Below are 16,851 nucleotides of genomic sequence, written 5' to 3' on the forward strand. Positions count from 1 at the left end.
ATTTTTATACAAACATGTAATTAAATATTCTCTTAATTAATTCTAAATTACATAATGCAATTATAGATATGTTGAATTCGGACCAAGAAACTTGGTTTCCTAGTTGATGTAATACCTGTACAAAGTATGCATTAGAATGTTATTAATATTTTAAATGATTGGGTGGGTATTGAATGTGGTATTTCAATTTCACTACTGTAGTACAGTAATGTTTCTGTTAATTTTAGAGAACTTTGTGTGCTGGAATTTTTGCAGAAAACTGCTTAAAATGGCAACAAAAATGGTAAGAATTCTATTGTAGTACATTTGATCAAGATACAGATGTCTCTCTAGTTAAATTACTTATTACACTCTTAAAAAAACAGCGATGCCATGGAAGAAAAATATTTGGTTCCAGAAAGAACCATTCAGTCAAAAGGTTCTTTAAAGAACAATTTCTGCCTCACGTTTTTATAATCTGAAGATCCGTTTTTCGCTTTGTGAAACAGAAAGGTTATTCGGATGGTAAAGGTTCTTTATGGAACCATTTAGACAAAAAAGGTTCTTCTATGGCATCATGAAGCACCTATATTTTTGATAAGAAGAGTGTGTTTTAACAGCTTTTAATATTGTTGATATGTTTATTATAAATAATGACTTGTCAATTTTACATGCAATTCTATTCTAAATTAATTTAAAGATATCATAAATGTTCTATAGTGATTTTGTTCCGTTCCTGTCTACTCTTATCTACAATATTAGTATAGATATAATTAATTTGGTAAACTGTAAATCAATTGTCTTTAATAACACAATGTAGAAAAGTTGTGTTTTCCCTTAATCTTTACTGTTTCTTTGTGAAGATTAGCATGCTGAATACGAATATCACATAAAAAATTACCATCAACTGAAAAATTTACACATTTATACATTTCGGTATACTCGTATGCAGGCATGACAAGGATGAGCATAACACTGAGCTCAAAACAACAGTTTAACATAACAGTTACAAATGATGAGTCGTCCAAAACTTCATAAGTGTCCATTTGATTGTTTTAGACTTCTAGACGTAGTCACCCATCATCATTCATCCCACCTTCCTCGTGCTACAGACATTTCAAGAACTTTCTGACAGTGAGAATTGGAAAATAATTGTCTAAATATGCTAAAACAGAATCATGTGAATTAAATATAAAACAAATTATTGTTTTACTGCATGTAATACCAAAATGCTGCTTTCTCACAAAAATAAATGATATTGTACGTAAATAAAGCCCATGAACAATGAGAAATTGTTATTTTTTACTGATATTTTAAGTTCAGAAACAGCTGTCCACATTGAGACATTATTACATGAAAAAAGTACAAAGACAGTCCAAACACAACAATTATGATTCTCTGAATTGAAACTGTTTTGTTTTGAATGAATTCATTGTTTGCTATGATTGGCGTCTGATGATGTACTGTGAAGACATTCAATAGTATGAACTAAATTTTAATAAACATGATGATGTAAAGTGATTTAACTGTTGAACTTAAAACGTGTAAATATATACCATTGGGTTTACTCTTCAAAACATCTACAGTATGTGCCTTTTATAACAAGATTAATGTAAATATCAATGACAGTAAATGATTTAGCCTTGAAAACAGTAACTGATACAATTCAGGAAGTTAAAGTTCCTCTGTAAACAAACATCTGGTAAACATTTGAGCACGAAAACACTATTGTTTGATTGTCAACACCTTTATTCTCTAATGAATATGTTTCCATCAGACCAAATGTGTGTGTGCAGGGATTAGGAAACAGTGAATGTCTGTCTGCTAAACAAAAAAAATCTTAAAACAAAAAATTAAAGGAAAAAAATGCCTGTTCTTTTATTGTTTTATTACGGAATATTCAACTATTCATTTTGCTGATATAAAACAAGTACGTGACTGTTATTATGAAATAAGTTTTTATTTTAAAATCAGCACAAATTAATACCACCATAATGTGAAAATGCCATAAAATATAAATCTTAACATTTCTTTTCATCAAAATGAGATTTGTGAGGGGTAACTTATTTTAATGGCAAAAAAATAGTGTTAATGTTTTGGCTTTGACATATTTTTGAGAATCCATAATATGTGAAATATGGAAAAATATGTTACTACATTGAGAGATTTAGGAAATCTATGTTGAATTTTGCCTTGTATGTTTGTTGAGCGAAATCTAGACACATACAGTATCTGATAGGAAAATATCCTATTAAGGCGTTTTGCACAAATGCTCAGAAATACCAAGTTGAGAAAGATCTACGGATAACGATTCCATATTTAATCAAATAATAGGACAGACATCTAAAATGCAGAATTTGGCCCTGCAGGTTGGACATGGGACCCTGCTGCTCAGCCACGTCTCTGGCTGCTGCTGGTCCTGTCGACTGGCAAACCATTTACCCATACACGTAAGACACCACATGGGCCGACAGAAACACAGCTGACATTCACCGTCATCGTGACACAGCCGCAGAAGTTTGACGTTAGCATTGACCTGCATACATCCAATACACGCCTCGAGTTCCTATAACGGAATACAAGAAAAGACACAAAATAAACTTAATAGATCATCAGATGTGTCATCAGGTAGAAGTTTCACATTTAAAAAAAACACTAAGAAAAAAATTATAATAAAATAATTAGTCCAGTTCTAGACATCTTGTATTTAATGGCTGGTATTCAGGGCCAATCAGATGCACTAAATCATTTGAAACAGGGTCCAGAATAAACTTGCACCAGCAACAGTGATAGTAAATTACAAAGATTTATTTTTATGATTTAATTTAAAAAAAAAAAAATCACAATATCTGACCTCCCGTGGTTCTTTATTTGCCCTGAACGAATCATATGACAAAAACAGAAACAAAATGACTCCTGCGTGTCTAGAATTCAAAGTTAGTTTTTTGACTGTAAGTGAAAACACATTAAACCTGTGAACGACGTGCTGTAACGGCTGTCCTGTAAGATGTGGAAGGTTATAGGATGTTTCCACATTTTAGAGTGGCCTTTTATTGTGTCCAGCCTAAGGCACACCTGAGCAATAATCATGCTTTCATATCAGCATCTTGATATGTCACACCTGTGAGGTGAATGGATTATCTCGGCAAAGGAGAAGTGCTCCCTAACACAGATTTATGAACGATATTTGAGAGAAATAAGCCTTTTGTGTATATAGAAAAAGTCAGATATTTGAGTTCAGATCATGAAAAATGGGGGTTTATAATTTTGATCAGTGTAATATGACACTCCAGTCTCTCACAGCCATTGTTCAACAGCAGTGACAAACTCATTTTCTTCCTTCATTCTGATAAAAAGTCACTTTTCTTGCCTATTGTACTCAGATTGAGGCTTTGACATTTCAAGAAATGAACTGTGAGCTTCAACGGCATCCTTACACAACATTTCACTATAAATTTTTAAAGAATATTTGTAATATTTTGTGTACATCAGGAACAGTTTGTCTGGTCATTTTCCCAGAAAGGAGAACATTAACCTGTTGTTTAACTTTATTTACTTGCATTAACTTCAATTTGCACTGCCATTGACAGATAAAGGTGTTACAGTGATTATTGAAAATTTGCATTTTCCTTCTTGTTTTCCCAGTTTCAACAGCTTTGCCTCCTTCAGTACCAGCATGATGATGAACAGAGTCACTTTCAAACACACCACCAGCATCATCTTTAAAAGTTGTGAATTCATCCTCATTAATCTTGCCAGTCGAAAACACTTCATTCATAGAAATCCTCTGTCCATTCCAATACGCAAGGAAACACAGAACATTATGATGGCTATGGTAAGAACCACATGTTCCCATCACCAATGCACACCAAACAATTGCTCAGCCACCTTAAATTAACAGCACAGGTGTTTCCAATTGGGTGTGATGAGTCCACAGCACCATCTTAGTGGTGGATTAGCTCCAACACATGCATAGTTTTTAATTACCAGTTCATTATTAATTAGGGCTGTCAAACAATAACACGAATTAATTGCATCCAGAATAAAAGTGTTTACATAATATATGTACTGTGAATATTAATTTTCTATTTATAAACACATAAACATACACATTGTAAACTGTATATATTTAGGAAAAATGTAGATGTATTTCTTTATATTAACCAATAATTGATTTTTAAATTAACAATAATAAATGTTAATGTTTATTCATTTTTATATTTCTAATATTTAAAAAATAAATATGCATGTTTATGTGCATGTTTTATCATAGGCACACAGTACACATACATATACTGTGTAAACACGATCTTTTTCCTGGATGCCATTAATCGTAAATATCCGTTTTACAGCCCTATTATTGTTTTTATAACAATATTTTTTTTTATAAATATATAATTATAACATTAAATATCTGTTAAAATAAAATGTATTTGATCATTTTCTTGTTTTTATATGATTTATTTTGCTTATTTCTATGCTGTTTTTCCTTGTCTGTAAAGCTGCTTTGAAACAATGAAAAGCTATAGAAATATATTTTTAACTGATTATGGCCATTGTTAAGAAAACACAATGTTCATAAAAAACACATTTTGGAAATACAGAAGAAAGAGGGCCTTCACCTGTCCACTCGGGCACCTGTAAACATCATTCATCCTCACATATGACTTGAAGGTATCCAGAAACAGCTCACTCATGGTCAGATGGATAACCACATTGGCAGCATTTCTGATTGGTGCGTGCAGTTTATCCTGTAGCTCAACATACTCTGTAGATTTTAACCTGGAAGAGAAAAGACAGATGTTCAGTTTGAGTTCAGGATATGAGACACACATTTTTTTTTACATTTTTAGTCATTTGGCAGACGCTTTTATCCAAAGCGACTTACAGTGCACTTATTACAGGGACAATCCCCCTGGAGCAACATGGAGTAAAGTGTCTTGCTCAAGGACACACTGGTGGTGGATGCTGGGATTGAACCAGCAACCTTTGATTTACCAGTTCAGTGGTTTAACCCACTAGACCACCATCTCCAGTCACACAAACACATATAAGTAAATATGAAATGACCTTATGTCAAAAGACTTGACTCTGGGATTGATACTGGCAACAGTGATGGTGACTATCTGCACTGGTGTGTTTAAATCAGGCGACAGGCTGTGATGTTTGGAGTCGGTGACGGTCAAATGACAGTCCTGATGAAGAGCAACATGCAAGTGATACGTGGTGACCTTCAGCACCCAGGTATCGGTGACAATCACTCTTGCACTTGGAGAACCCGAAGCAAATTTGTCAATGCGGCGAAATTCAGTGTTGATGGATGACGCCACGGCCCTCCAGCTGGAGTTTGGGGGGGCGTGAACGCTGAGAGCTTTACATATGGGATGATTCACCCATCCTTGTCTGGACCAATAGAAAGCCAGTGCACAACTCACGAGCTGAATGGCCAGTGAAACGGTAAGATAGATTTGCCATCCTTGACTTGCATGATGGATATATAGAAGATTCTGTTCAGGAGCAGCGAAACACATTCCTATGTAGTAACCTGCAACACATGTACACAACAACACGCGTGTTAGAGCGAAAGTAGAATATCTTTTCCAATGCACAATTAATATCGGTTTAGTGTGTAGAACCAGAAACATGAATTGAACTATAATGTTGTGACCAACAAAATCAAAACTAATGGCTAGACCAGACTTCTCTTCTCTTGTTTGTATCGAGCAGCTTCTTCTTGTGTAATATACAGGAGATGATTGACAGAGCAGTATACTTTAGACAGAAGTATACAGATGTACACTATAAGAAGTATGCTGGTATTCCCTTATTGCACTGTGTGTTGTTTAAAAAGTGTACAGTGTGAGTGTTGTCGTCATACCCAGTGGCAGGAAACAGTGGACGATCAGTGTTAGTGTTGTTCTCTTGATGTGATGATGAATAAAGCTGATGTCTTCACTGCCCAACCATCCTGAGAACATGTGCTGTACTGTAAAACCAGCCGAGCGAAACTCATTGGGTGTAAAAACAAAACATAGCGAGAGCACTATATAAACCAGACTGAATGTAGTGTCCGGCCTGTCCATGTTTACATCTCAACACGCTGCTGCTGCTGCTGCTGCTGCTGACGCCTTCACAATAAAAGTACAGGAAACAACCCAACAACATTTTGTTACTGTCACGTTACATACATTAATTTCAAATTATAGACATTTAATAATATTTGAGTGAGCAGCGAGAAACAGATACAACATGTTTATTACATACTTTATTGCGCGTAACCAGAAAGTGAAACCATGAGACGTGGAATGTTTTCAAAATAAAAGTCTGGCCACTATAAGCGGAAAAACACAATACAAGTTTGATTAAACAAAATATTGTTTTAAAATATGATTGCCATTAAAAATATAGTATAATTATATTTTAAATGTGATATAAATGTTGTATAAATAAATGTTAATTTATTTTTAACAGAATTGGAGCACTATGTTATCATTTGTATTATTATTATTGTTGCTGTTGCATAAGTGTTTTTATTATGTGAATTGTGTCGTTATTCAAAAATAAGTAACAATACGTTCATAAATATTATTATTGACACATTAATACATATTTTTGTTAACCATCAGATTGCACATTACAAGGCATTAGGTCGGTTTCTAATTCATATCTTTCTGTTCCACTGATGTTTTTAAGGGGAACACTGTTTGATTCACAAACAAATGATGTAAACATGATGTGTCCTAGTTTTTCATGAACAAACGTCATATGAAGGCTATAATCCGACTGCCCTAATCTCGTTGCAGAAACGAGGAAAGGCAAAATGAACATTGAGTGACAGGCTACAATCCTATAAAACTGCAACTCCTCAACTACACAACCAATGAGAGTGAGACATTTGAAAGCCTGGGGGCGGAACGGAGCTTTCTAATTGGCTGTGGTCTGAAGAGGCAGAATGTGCTGTCTTGTATCCTCCTCCTTCATCCTTCGGTGTGGGATCCGAATGCAATAATCTGAATTTCTCGTTAAAACACTTGATTCTGAAAATCGATTTTATGTTAAAAAAAAAAACATTTATACAGGTGCGAAAGAAAGTGATTGTGCGATGTCAGGCAGAAAAAGCAGACATTTCTGGGGCGAGGAGGAGACAGATTTTCTCCTGCAGACATTAAAGGAGATGAATATAGATCGATATAAAGACGGACGAAAGCGTCGCAACAGTCTCATCTTCAGAAAGGTTTGCGCTAAACATAAATCAATGGGCTTCTTGCGCTCATGTGATCAGGTGAAACACCGCTGGAAAACGCTCAAATCCATTTACTACAAGGCAAAAAGACAAAACATTTCCAGTTCCGATGGAGCATTTAAGCATTTCGATACAATGGAAGAGATTTTCGGACATAGACCTTCGGTTACGTCAAATCACACTGTAACGTTACATGATGTCCACCGTAAAGACGAATCTCCCGTCGAGTGCTCGACTTTTGACGAAGATGAATGTGATGGTGAGTTACACTGTGACACTGTGAGTATATTAATAAGTTGAACTCATTTAGTTAAGTGGGCAAAACTAATATTTCAATTTATTTCTAAAGCGCTTTTCACACTTTTCATCGTTGAAAACAAACTTTAAAGTAAGTGCGTATAAGTACAGATGTAAATTCTTACTAAGTCTGTTTTTCTTGTGTATAAATGTCTAAACATTCATGAATCAAGATGCATTTTCTTGATGAGCAAACTGACCTAAGAAAACTTCAGTGCACTTGTGCTTAAATCAAGCAAAAAAATCTGCCAATGGGGTAAGAAAATTATCTTGAATTGAGTGACTAAGTAAAAGGTTTCTTAAATCAAGATCATGCTTTTTTGCTTGTTTTAAGCACAAATTCACTGAAATTTCCTATTTTTTTTACTAAAAACAAGACTAATTTTCTTAGGTTATTGTGCTCATAAAGAAAATGCATCTTGATTCAAGAGTTTTTTTTACATTTTTACTGGAAAACAAAAAAAAGACTAAGAAAGAAAGTCATTTCTTGCAGTGTAAGTGTGTAGAATACATAGAATCATTGCTATTTGAATGAATGAATAAATAAACTAACTGATAAACGTCTGTTTGTGTAAGTGGATCGTTTTAAATGCTAATAAGCAAGAGTGTATATTAAACTTTTATAAGATTCATGAACGTAAAAATGAATGTCTGAAAAAAAAGAAGTAAATATATTGCCAAATTTAAAGAAGGCATGCGTGAATGAACGAACAATGAAAAGAGAGAGATCAGTAAATGAATTGTGAAAAACAATGCGATGCTTTATTTAATTTATTTAAATATATAGTTTTTTAAAACGTTAGTTTAAAAGCAGCGTAGTGCAGTAGGCGGGGCGAGACCGTGGTGTGAGACCGGTGAGTAATTGTTAATGAGCGCCAGATGTGCGCACACCGGTCTCGAATCACGTAGGAGATCGGGAGCATATAAGAGTTCCGGGCCCGAACATGTTTTATGGTTGTATGTATGTTTTTGCTTTGTGATTTGTTTTGTTCGCCGGCGTTCGGCCGTGAGGGGCCACCGGCTGTTATTATTTATATTAAAACTTTACTTAAATGTCTGCCGGTTCCCGCCTCCTTCCTTCCCTATCTTGAATCTTTCTACAAGCAGCTTTACAGTAAATACACAAGGAAAGAACACTATGGAAATCGAAAGAGAGAAATGACAGAAACAGTAAAGTAATAACATATATACAGACACAATATTGCAATTTTTCATATACAGACCGAGTGTAAACAATGGTCCAGCAGCATTTATGCATTTCATTTTATAATTGTATCTTTTTTAATCGCACATATCTACTTATATATTCGATTCAGTTATAAATGTTCTGTTGGTTGTATTATGTCTGAAACAGGAGTAGCTTCTGGACCACTTTGTTTACGTCTTCCGAAGTGGTCTATAGTGCATCTTGTGATAACTTTGTTTCTAGCCTTGTTTTTTTTTCTGTCAAAGAGTATGGTTTGGATGATGAGGAAAGCGGAATTGAAGAAATCCAGCCAATTAAAACAGAGAATGAGCCACTTGTTCTCACACAACCATTACATGAGAGCTCAGCTCCGGCAGAGAGCGCCACATCCACCCAGCCGTCCATTTCTTTAGAGATCATCAACTGTACCCCGTCATCCACTTCCCAGCAGCCCTCTGTTCAAGGTTTGACTTTCTTCAGATTTATCATTTGACACTCTCGATAATTTTAAAGTCTGTTTTATGAACTTTATTAATGTACAGATGTAAATAAGATGTCAGGATTTACCAGAAGACACACTTTGGAGCCTGAAGATCGTAATTGTTTCTGGAGCTTATATATGAGTTTTCTCTTTCTGTGTTTCAGACATGTTCAAAGAAAAAAGCCCGTGTTGCACTGCACTGCATACACAGTATCAACACTTTTTTGAAAGAATGCAGCAGACACAAAACATGTGGCTGGAGAGTCACCTGGAACAGAGTCATGCCCGAGAGGAACGACTCATTTCTCGAGTGCTCACCGAACACACTCGCTCTATGGAGACCTTAATAAACCAACTTTTTGCAGGATTAAGAAGCCTTCTACCCCATCACCAGCTGCAGTCAAATCCCCAGCCGATTCATACAGATATCCTCAATCCACACCCTGATCATATTATCAACCCCCCAGAGCACTTGCAGACATCAAGTGTTCCTTCTCAACCTGAGGATGACACCTTCGGTTCAGGGCAAGATAAACCAGTGAATCAAAAAACGTGATTTAAATATTAATGTTGATGCATTGTTAGGTTTTATTTTGAGTTTGTAAAAGATTAAAAAGAGCATTAAATGTAAAAGAAAAATGAAATGCAAAATACAGTGTGAGTGATTAAAAGCACATCAAACCTTTGTTACATAGAACTTCATTGATTGTGATGGTGTAACGAAACACAACTATCAAAAAGAAGTTTATAATTAATGTAATGAAAAATATTTAAACTGACCAAACAGACAAACCCCTGAAGTTTAGGAAGAATAAGCTGGTCCGGGCAGGTGAGGTTTGGTTCAGAATATCAGTAAAATGCTCAACCTCTAGGTGTCCTCTTTTTCAAGTTTTATTAAGTGTTTAGTTTATGGAAAAATTCAGTTTTTAAAATGTCTTAAATAAAGATGAATGTGCTCTATAACTTCAACACAATTATCCTAACAATGTATTGTAATAGAAAATAAGATAAAAGGGTTTTACTAAACTGTCAGTATTCGCTAATTCCACAAGATGGCGCTGGTGAGCTTTTGGGACGCCATGGGGTCGGCGGACTAGTTTCCGGTCATACAACACTGAATAGGAAAAGAGGACTTTGATCTGGTCTCTGCTGTGTTTTTTGATCAACTGCAGCTCAGAAAAACAGCAACAAAGTCATCTGCCTTACAATAACAATATCTTCTCAAATAATAAGATAGTTTTGTACTAAGCTTAAGATCTAATATCATTCAGAGAAGCATTAAATGTTCGGTGTAAAAGAAGGCTGCATTGATGTCTCATATTAGATGTTTGGACATCCACGTGTATGGATGCATTTCAGTAAAAATGAAAAGGATGAGGTGACGGCTGTGGTTTTCAGAAAATGAGTATTTCCTGAAGCTCATTCAGTTGAAGATACGGCTCAATGTAAACCATTTTAACGTAGAGCAGCTGTACTGACACAAGTTGTACTGCACTGTTAAAAAGCTCTCCTCATATTACAGAACCTCTGGAGTCTTCACCAACTTAAAAACCAAACCAAGTCTCGAAACCATATTTTCTGACACTTCAAAATCAAACAACCATCTCAAACCATTTAATCTGTGTACATGCTCCTCCTCTCTCGCATCCTCCACCTCCTGTGCAACCTCTTCCTCCCTCTCTCACACTTCCTTCTCATCTTTCGCATCTCACGCATCCTCTTCATCCTCTTCCTCTCACACATGCTCCAACTCATCCGCCAGTCCTCTTTCTCCTCTTCTTCTGCCTCTCGCACGTCCTCCTCATCCTCTACCTCTCACGGGTCCCTATCCTTCTCCTCTCAGGCCTCCTCCTCCACTCCCTCTACATGCCAGTCTTGTTCCTCCTTCGCCATTTGCTTGTCCTCTTTCTCCTCATCCTCTCCTGTGTCCTCTTCATCATCATCTGCCTCCATGCATTATCCTTATCGTTCTCCTCTTGGACGTCCTGCTCATCTTCCTCTCACGCATCCTCATACGCCATTACTCGCCAGAATTCTTCCTCCTCATCCTCCGCCTCTCGAACATCCTCTTCCTCCTCATCCTCTGCTTCTCAACTGTCCTCTTCCTCCTCATCCTCTGCTTCTTGAGCGTCATTATCTTTCTCCTCCTGCATGTCCTCTTCCTCCTCTCACGCATCCAGGTCCTCATCTGCCACTACTCACCAGTCTTTTTCTTCCACCACCTCGCGGCCGTCCTCTTCCTCATCATCCTGGGCCTCTCACGCATCCAGGTCCTCATCTGCCATTACTCATCCTGCCACTATCCGTCTTTTTCCTACTCTGCCTCTCATGCGTCCTCCTCATCTTCCACCTCTCGCCCGTCTTCTTCCTCCTCCGCCTCTCACCTGTCCTCCGCCTCTCATTGGTCCTCATCTTCCACCTCTCGCCCGTCTTCTTCCTCCTCCGCCTCTCGCCTGTCCTCATCCTCCGCCTCTCATTGGTCCTCATCTTCTGCCTCTCGCCCGTCTTCCTCCTCATCATCCCTCCACCTCTCGCACGTCCTCTTCCTTCTCATCTTCCGCCTCTAACGCACCCTCTTCACCCGCCCCTCAGGCGTCCTTATCCGCATCCTCCCGTGCATTCTCTTACTCATCCTCTGCCGCTTGCGGGTCCTTCTTCTCTCGCGCGTCCTCCTCATCCGCCACCACTCACATTCTTATTCCTCCAGTGTCACAGCACATCCTCTTCACCCTTATCCTTCACCCCACACTACATTTATTTGATTTCACCAACCTAGCAAACATGAAAATGAACAAAACTCCTCAAAGACTTCATTGACGTGATGTAATGTAATAAATTATCTGGAGCCTGAAGTCTGGACTTTTTAAAATCATTTTAGATGTATGAGAATACAATGAATTACCTCACTAGAGAGCACAACAACACTGACAGCTGGAAATATTTACTTGCGAGTTCTTGTGGAGGGCTGGCGTCAGACGGGGCACATCCAGTGCCAGAGGAATGTAATATCAGAGGCAACCAGCAGGTCGCTGGATCATTGGCACATTGCCCAGAAACAAATGGGCGCCCTTATGTTTGAAAAGAAAAAAAGAAGAGCGGTGTTTAAGCATGTCTGCTCTCTGCGGACCCACGGTCCTTTTATGCATCTGATATATTTTCCTTCAAATCATAACTGGTTGGCCTGCAGCAGTCTCCAGGATTTTTTCATGTCATGAACTGTTTTTTATCTTATTGTAAATGTCGTCTCTCAACCTGTTTTGTACATACAGTATTCATGAGGTGTGGGTGAACCTTTGTGAAGCAACAGTGAGTGGTTGCAAAACTGTCCCTCCATCAGACATAAGATGTGTTTAATGTCTCAAATCGTTCTCGAACCACAATGAAACGACACTATTTCTTTAAGACAAACAACGGGGTAAAACCTCCTTGTGAGAAACCCATCAGAAGCATGAGATGTCCTCTGGATTTTGTGAGATATCTCCACAATATTTGTGCTTAGATTAGACAAGTTTGTGATATAAATAAATTCTGAATTTAGATTTCAACATAGCATATGAGTAACATTTTCATCTAAGACAAAGTCGATACAAAATTTTACACATAATTCAGATATTACATTTCATGACCTATAAAACGGCAACATCTGACCAATGATATTCTTGGAGATACTACAGCTGTCGTTTTCTGTGATTAACCATAAGGCGGGAATATGAATCAATGGTCAGACCTTTCAAAGTTATATACTCCTTTGATGACACACAATACATAACATAGTTATGGTATTTGTCATTCCTACTTGTTGTACACGTTTTACAGATGGAAGGAACACTGTGTAAGTCAATTCCTTGAACAGTCACCAAGGAGTTTCAAATAATTCCATGTAAAGCGGTGCAGTAACAATATCTCCATATGGTATCTCCATTTTGAGTAACAACTAGCCAACTAACCCATCCTTATTGTTTCTATTCCTTTCATCCCAGATCTACTGAACAGTTCCTTTTTGTGTAGTATAGAATATACGTCATGAGTTTATGGATAAAACAGATTGAGCAGGAGCGATTGAGTAAGATTTAGTTATCAAGTTGTGGAACCCTTTTCCTCCTCCTCATCTGCCATTACTCATCCACCCCAATCCATCTTCTTACTCCTCTGCCTCTTACATGTCCTCTTCCTCCTCATCCTCTGCCTCTCGCCCCTCCTCTTCCTCCTTTCTATTTAAATAAGTAGAGAGACCTGAAGAACGGTGTGCTTTAAGAAATGCAGGTCCTGAGACGCCACATCTTTAAAAGTCTAAAATGCTGTTACATTCAGTGCCAAGGTTATTTGCGCAGCTCATAACGATATATTGATGTAATAAAAAGTGCTTTGATTGGGTCTGTCCAATAAACGCAATGTTATTTACAACATTATAATTGAAAATCCACAGGCAGTCTGTTTGCGCACGCGATTGGTTGCATTCCAAAACACATCTTGTGCCTCTGACAGTAACTGTAGGAAGGGTACACTACCTGAACAGTTGTCACAGAGATAAGGGAAAAACGGTGTTGTTTTTATTACTGCTTTCATTATGAATGATTTAAATGGCTATATTTACGAAAAACAGCTGTTCATCTCTCTCCAGAACTTACACTTCAAAGGATCTGCCCTTCTAAATGCGTTGAGCACATGAATGCGATTGGAGTTCAACTGAAAGTGAGAAACTTGTGTGCAGTATCTTGAAAAGACCAATTGATCCGCTTTATAAGATGCCAGTTTTACGCCACAAGGGGCAGGGATTACTTTTGTGTGTAATATGTTGGCGTTTTTGACTTTTATTGATATGACTTTCATTAATTCAACCAAATATCTTCGTAAATATCTTCTTGAAAAAATAATGCCACCCACATCTTGGATGTACCTGGGTACAGCGGTTTCATTTTTGGGTAAACTAACGCATCAAGGAATATTAATAAAATATCATGAAAAGGCAAAAATACTGGATGCAATATTTGTGTGCATGTTTTATTCTATGTCCTATAGGTAACAGGAGTATAAAAAACAGTATAAAAGTAACAAAATGCAATAAATAACAGAAATAAATAATGGCAGAAGAAATGAGGATGTGGTAAAAAAACCTGGCCAACATCCTTTTTAAACTTTTTGGAATCTGGCCCTCAAAGAAAAGCAGTTGAAGACCCCTGTCTTACACACTGCAAAAAACATGCCAAGGTACATATAGCCGGACTCATTCATTAAGCCTTTTCTAAGTCACATCAGCTCACATGTCTAATAACACACAGCTAGCAAGAGCAAATGAACATACTGTAGGATAATGTGAAATGAAACGACATACAGTACTGTTAGTGATTTTAACATGAACAATTATTTCATGTGTATTTGGTCGCATATCTTCAGAAACAATAAAAAACATCCAGTAAAGCAAAACGGATGTCTTTTTTTAAAGTTTAGTTTAGGCAAACCGAACCATATGATTACATAATCACAAAGGAATAAAGAAGAGGAAACAAGCTTGTCATTTCTTCAGTGTAAGAGGAAGAATTACAAGTCTGTTGGAAGTTGTCTAAGGATAGACAGGGCCAATAACTGTAAACACTCCCGTGCTAGGAGAAGCTCTACTGATTTCCTCCAATTCCCAAACATCAAGATAAATTCAAAATGAGTTAAAATGTGTTTTTGGATGCCTTGCTTATAATCCTTAAGTGAAGAAAAGAGTGCTCAGAACGATCTAGTGTTAAAACACGATGGTTTCCAGGTCAATCAGCAGTACTGTAGGTCTTGGCAACATTGTGTCGTTGGTTCAAAAACAGATTCTTTAAAACTAGTGATGTGTAATGTGCTGATGGGGCATTTCTTGTCTGTCCAAAATCAACAGAGCCTCAAGTAGCTATACAGTTGGCAGACATGAGCAAGAACACCAACATATCCTCACCCATGTAAAATATACAGAATCTTACTCAGGTCATTCAACAGAGCCACTAAGACCTCAGGACTTCAGACCTCCTGTGATGAGAAGAAAAGATCTACCAACCTGAAAGTGATCCAGGCATATATCAAGAGTTTGTGACTCTGGTTGCCACGAGTTTAAATGATATGCAGGTAAGTACCTGTCCTGGTCATGCGAAGGTGGCTTATGTCATCGTTCTGGCTACTTGTAGGGGGCCGTGTCAGGCACAGCTGTTTGACAATAACGGACAATCACCACTTTAGTCTTAAGAGTATAAGAATTCATGATCATCTAGCCAACACTCAGTGAGTGTATTAAAAGACTGACATAATTTGGAAAAAAAAAAATTTATTTAGGTTAAAGATGGGGAATCACACGCAGTTTCATAATAATCTATACATTAGCATTGCATACGTCATATCTACGACGAGTATTTAATTTGATCACATTAATAAAAGACAGATACAGCCGTACGATTATTTCCGGAAAAGTACAAGCTGCTGGAAGCAGGCAGGGGAGCACACAAGCACGAGCACACAATAAATCACTGCATTCCTTCGTGTTGTTTACATTATGCATGCACCGATTGCCAACAAAAAATAGACATATGACTTAGTGTGACTTACTGCGTGCAGTTCATGTCCGGCATCTTTAAGCACTGGGACCACTCCATCTATCTGTTTCAAACCATCTCCAAATCCAGCATTTTATCCACCGTTTATATAACACCCACATCTGAAATGCCGTAAACAAACAAACACACCTAAATTTCACTATCCTAAGAGTAACAAGCTGCAGCTGCAGACCCACAGTGCAGCCGATCTTGACGCAGCGCAGCCAATCTTAAAAAGTGGGTCTTCTGCTGCCTTCACATGCTCTCGGAAATTCGACAACACCCACTTCAACTTGAAGTAACCTTTTAAAGTATTGAGTAACATTAAAACATTAAAAGTATCTGCTAACATTAAAAGAGCACCGTTCCATAAATTATTTCCAGGTTGAAGTGGGAATTATCGAATTTCCAGTTGGCTGCTTGTACATTATCTCACTTATTATACGGCTCCTTGACACATGAGAAAAAAATGGACAAATTGTGATAGTCCATTTTTACCGAATGCAGACATCCAGCGAGGAAAAGCCGTTTACTTTCGGTTTCAAAGTAAGAAAGGACGTTGAGACGTCACGAACAGGCAAATTGGTTTAATCATTTGTAAATATAATGTCATATATTTCATTAAAAGACATATTTATAATTCATTTGTGTTTAATATTAAACTACACCTCTCAAAATGATTCGCGGCATCCGGGTTACAGGGTGTTATTAGTTGTGAGCGGTTGTTATTTGAAAATAACAACCCTTGGAATGTCGCGACTGGCCAATCAGAATCAAGCATTCAAATGAGCCGTGTAATAAGTTTCAGAAAAGAAATGGCTTAGCAGAAAAATGACTTTACACAAACGTTAAACATAACTCAAAGGCTGAAAGATCATTCATTGGAAATTATAAAATCAGTTGTGAAACCCAAAATCTACACACATTTTATCGCTAGAGAGGTCATTAACATGAATAATATTAGGCAATTCATCCTCAGATTTAATTAAATTACAACTAACATTGTAAGTGACAATATATCTAGAGTTTAAGCGATACAAGTATTAACGTTTACTTTGAGGGCTAAAAGAAAAAGAAATAGAGAAAGGTTTGCTTGGAACTTACTTGT

At 37.2% G+C, this 16,851-nt stretch overlaps 2 protein-coding genes and 1 long non-coding RNA gene across 3 annotated transcripts; 1 reads left to right on the forward strand and 2 right to left on the reverse strand.

Annotated features, from left to right (window-relative positions):
- Nucleotides 1-887: 887 nt before the first annotated feature.
- On the reverse strand, nucleotides 888-6,301 carry tmem129 (transmembrane protein 129, E3 ubiquitin protein ligase). The gene is made up of 5 exons (XM_056769364.1): nucleotides 6,244-6,301; nucleotides 5,858-6,107; nucleotides 5,050-5,524; nucleotides 4,602-4,761; nucleotides 888-2,545 (listed from the first exon to the last, which is right to left on the reverse strand). The coding sequence occupies exons 2-5, from the start codon at nucleotides 6,060-6,062 to the stop codon at nucleotides 2,303-2,305; spliced, it is 1,083 nt and encodes a 360-aa protein (XP_056625342.1). The 5' UTR covers nucleotides 6,063-6,107; nucleotides 6,244-6,301; the 3' UTR covers nucleotides 888-2,302.
- An 8-nt stretch (nucleotides 6,302-6,309) lies between these two features.
- Nucleotides 6,310-9,871, forward strand: LOC130437783 (uncharacterized). The gene is made up of 3 exons (XM_056769365.1): nucleotides 6,310-7,481; nucleotides 8,972-9,169; nucleotides 9,351-9,871. The coding sequence occupies exons 1-3, from the start codon at nucleotides 7,082-7,084 to the stop codon at nucleotides 9,740-9,742; spliced, it is 990 nt and encodes a 329-aa protein (XP_056625343.1). The 5' UTR covers nucleotides 6,310-7,081; the 3' UTR covers nucleotides 9,743-9,871.
- Nucleotides 9,872-13,878: 4,007 nt separating this feature from the next.
- LOC130437785 (uncharacterized) lies at nucleotides 13,879-16,249 on the reverse strand. The gene is made up of 3 exons (XR_008909234.1): nucleotides 15,757-16,249; nucleotides 15,291-15,360; nucleotides 13,879-15,214 (listed from the first exon to the last, which is right to left on the reverse strand). It is a non-coding gene; the product is annotated as an uncharacterized LOC130437785 (long non-coding RNA).
- Nucleotides 16,250-16,851: the final 602 nt, after the last annotated feature.

The sequence above is a fragment of the Triplophysa dalaica genome, chromosome 16, assembly GCF_015846415.1.
Source record: "Triplophysa dalaica isolate WHDGS20190420 chromosome 16, ASM1584641v1, whole genome shotgun sequence".
Taxonomy (NCBI): Eukaryota; Metazoa; Chordata; class Actinopteri; order Cypriniformes; family Nemacheilidae; genus Triplophysa; species Triplophysa dalaica.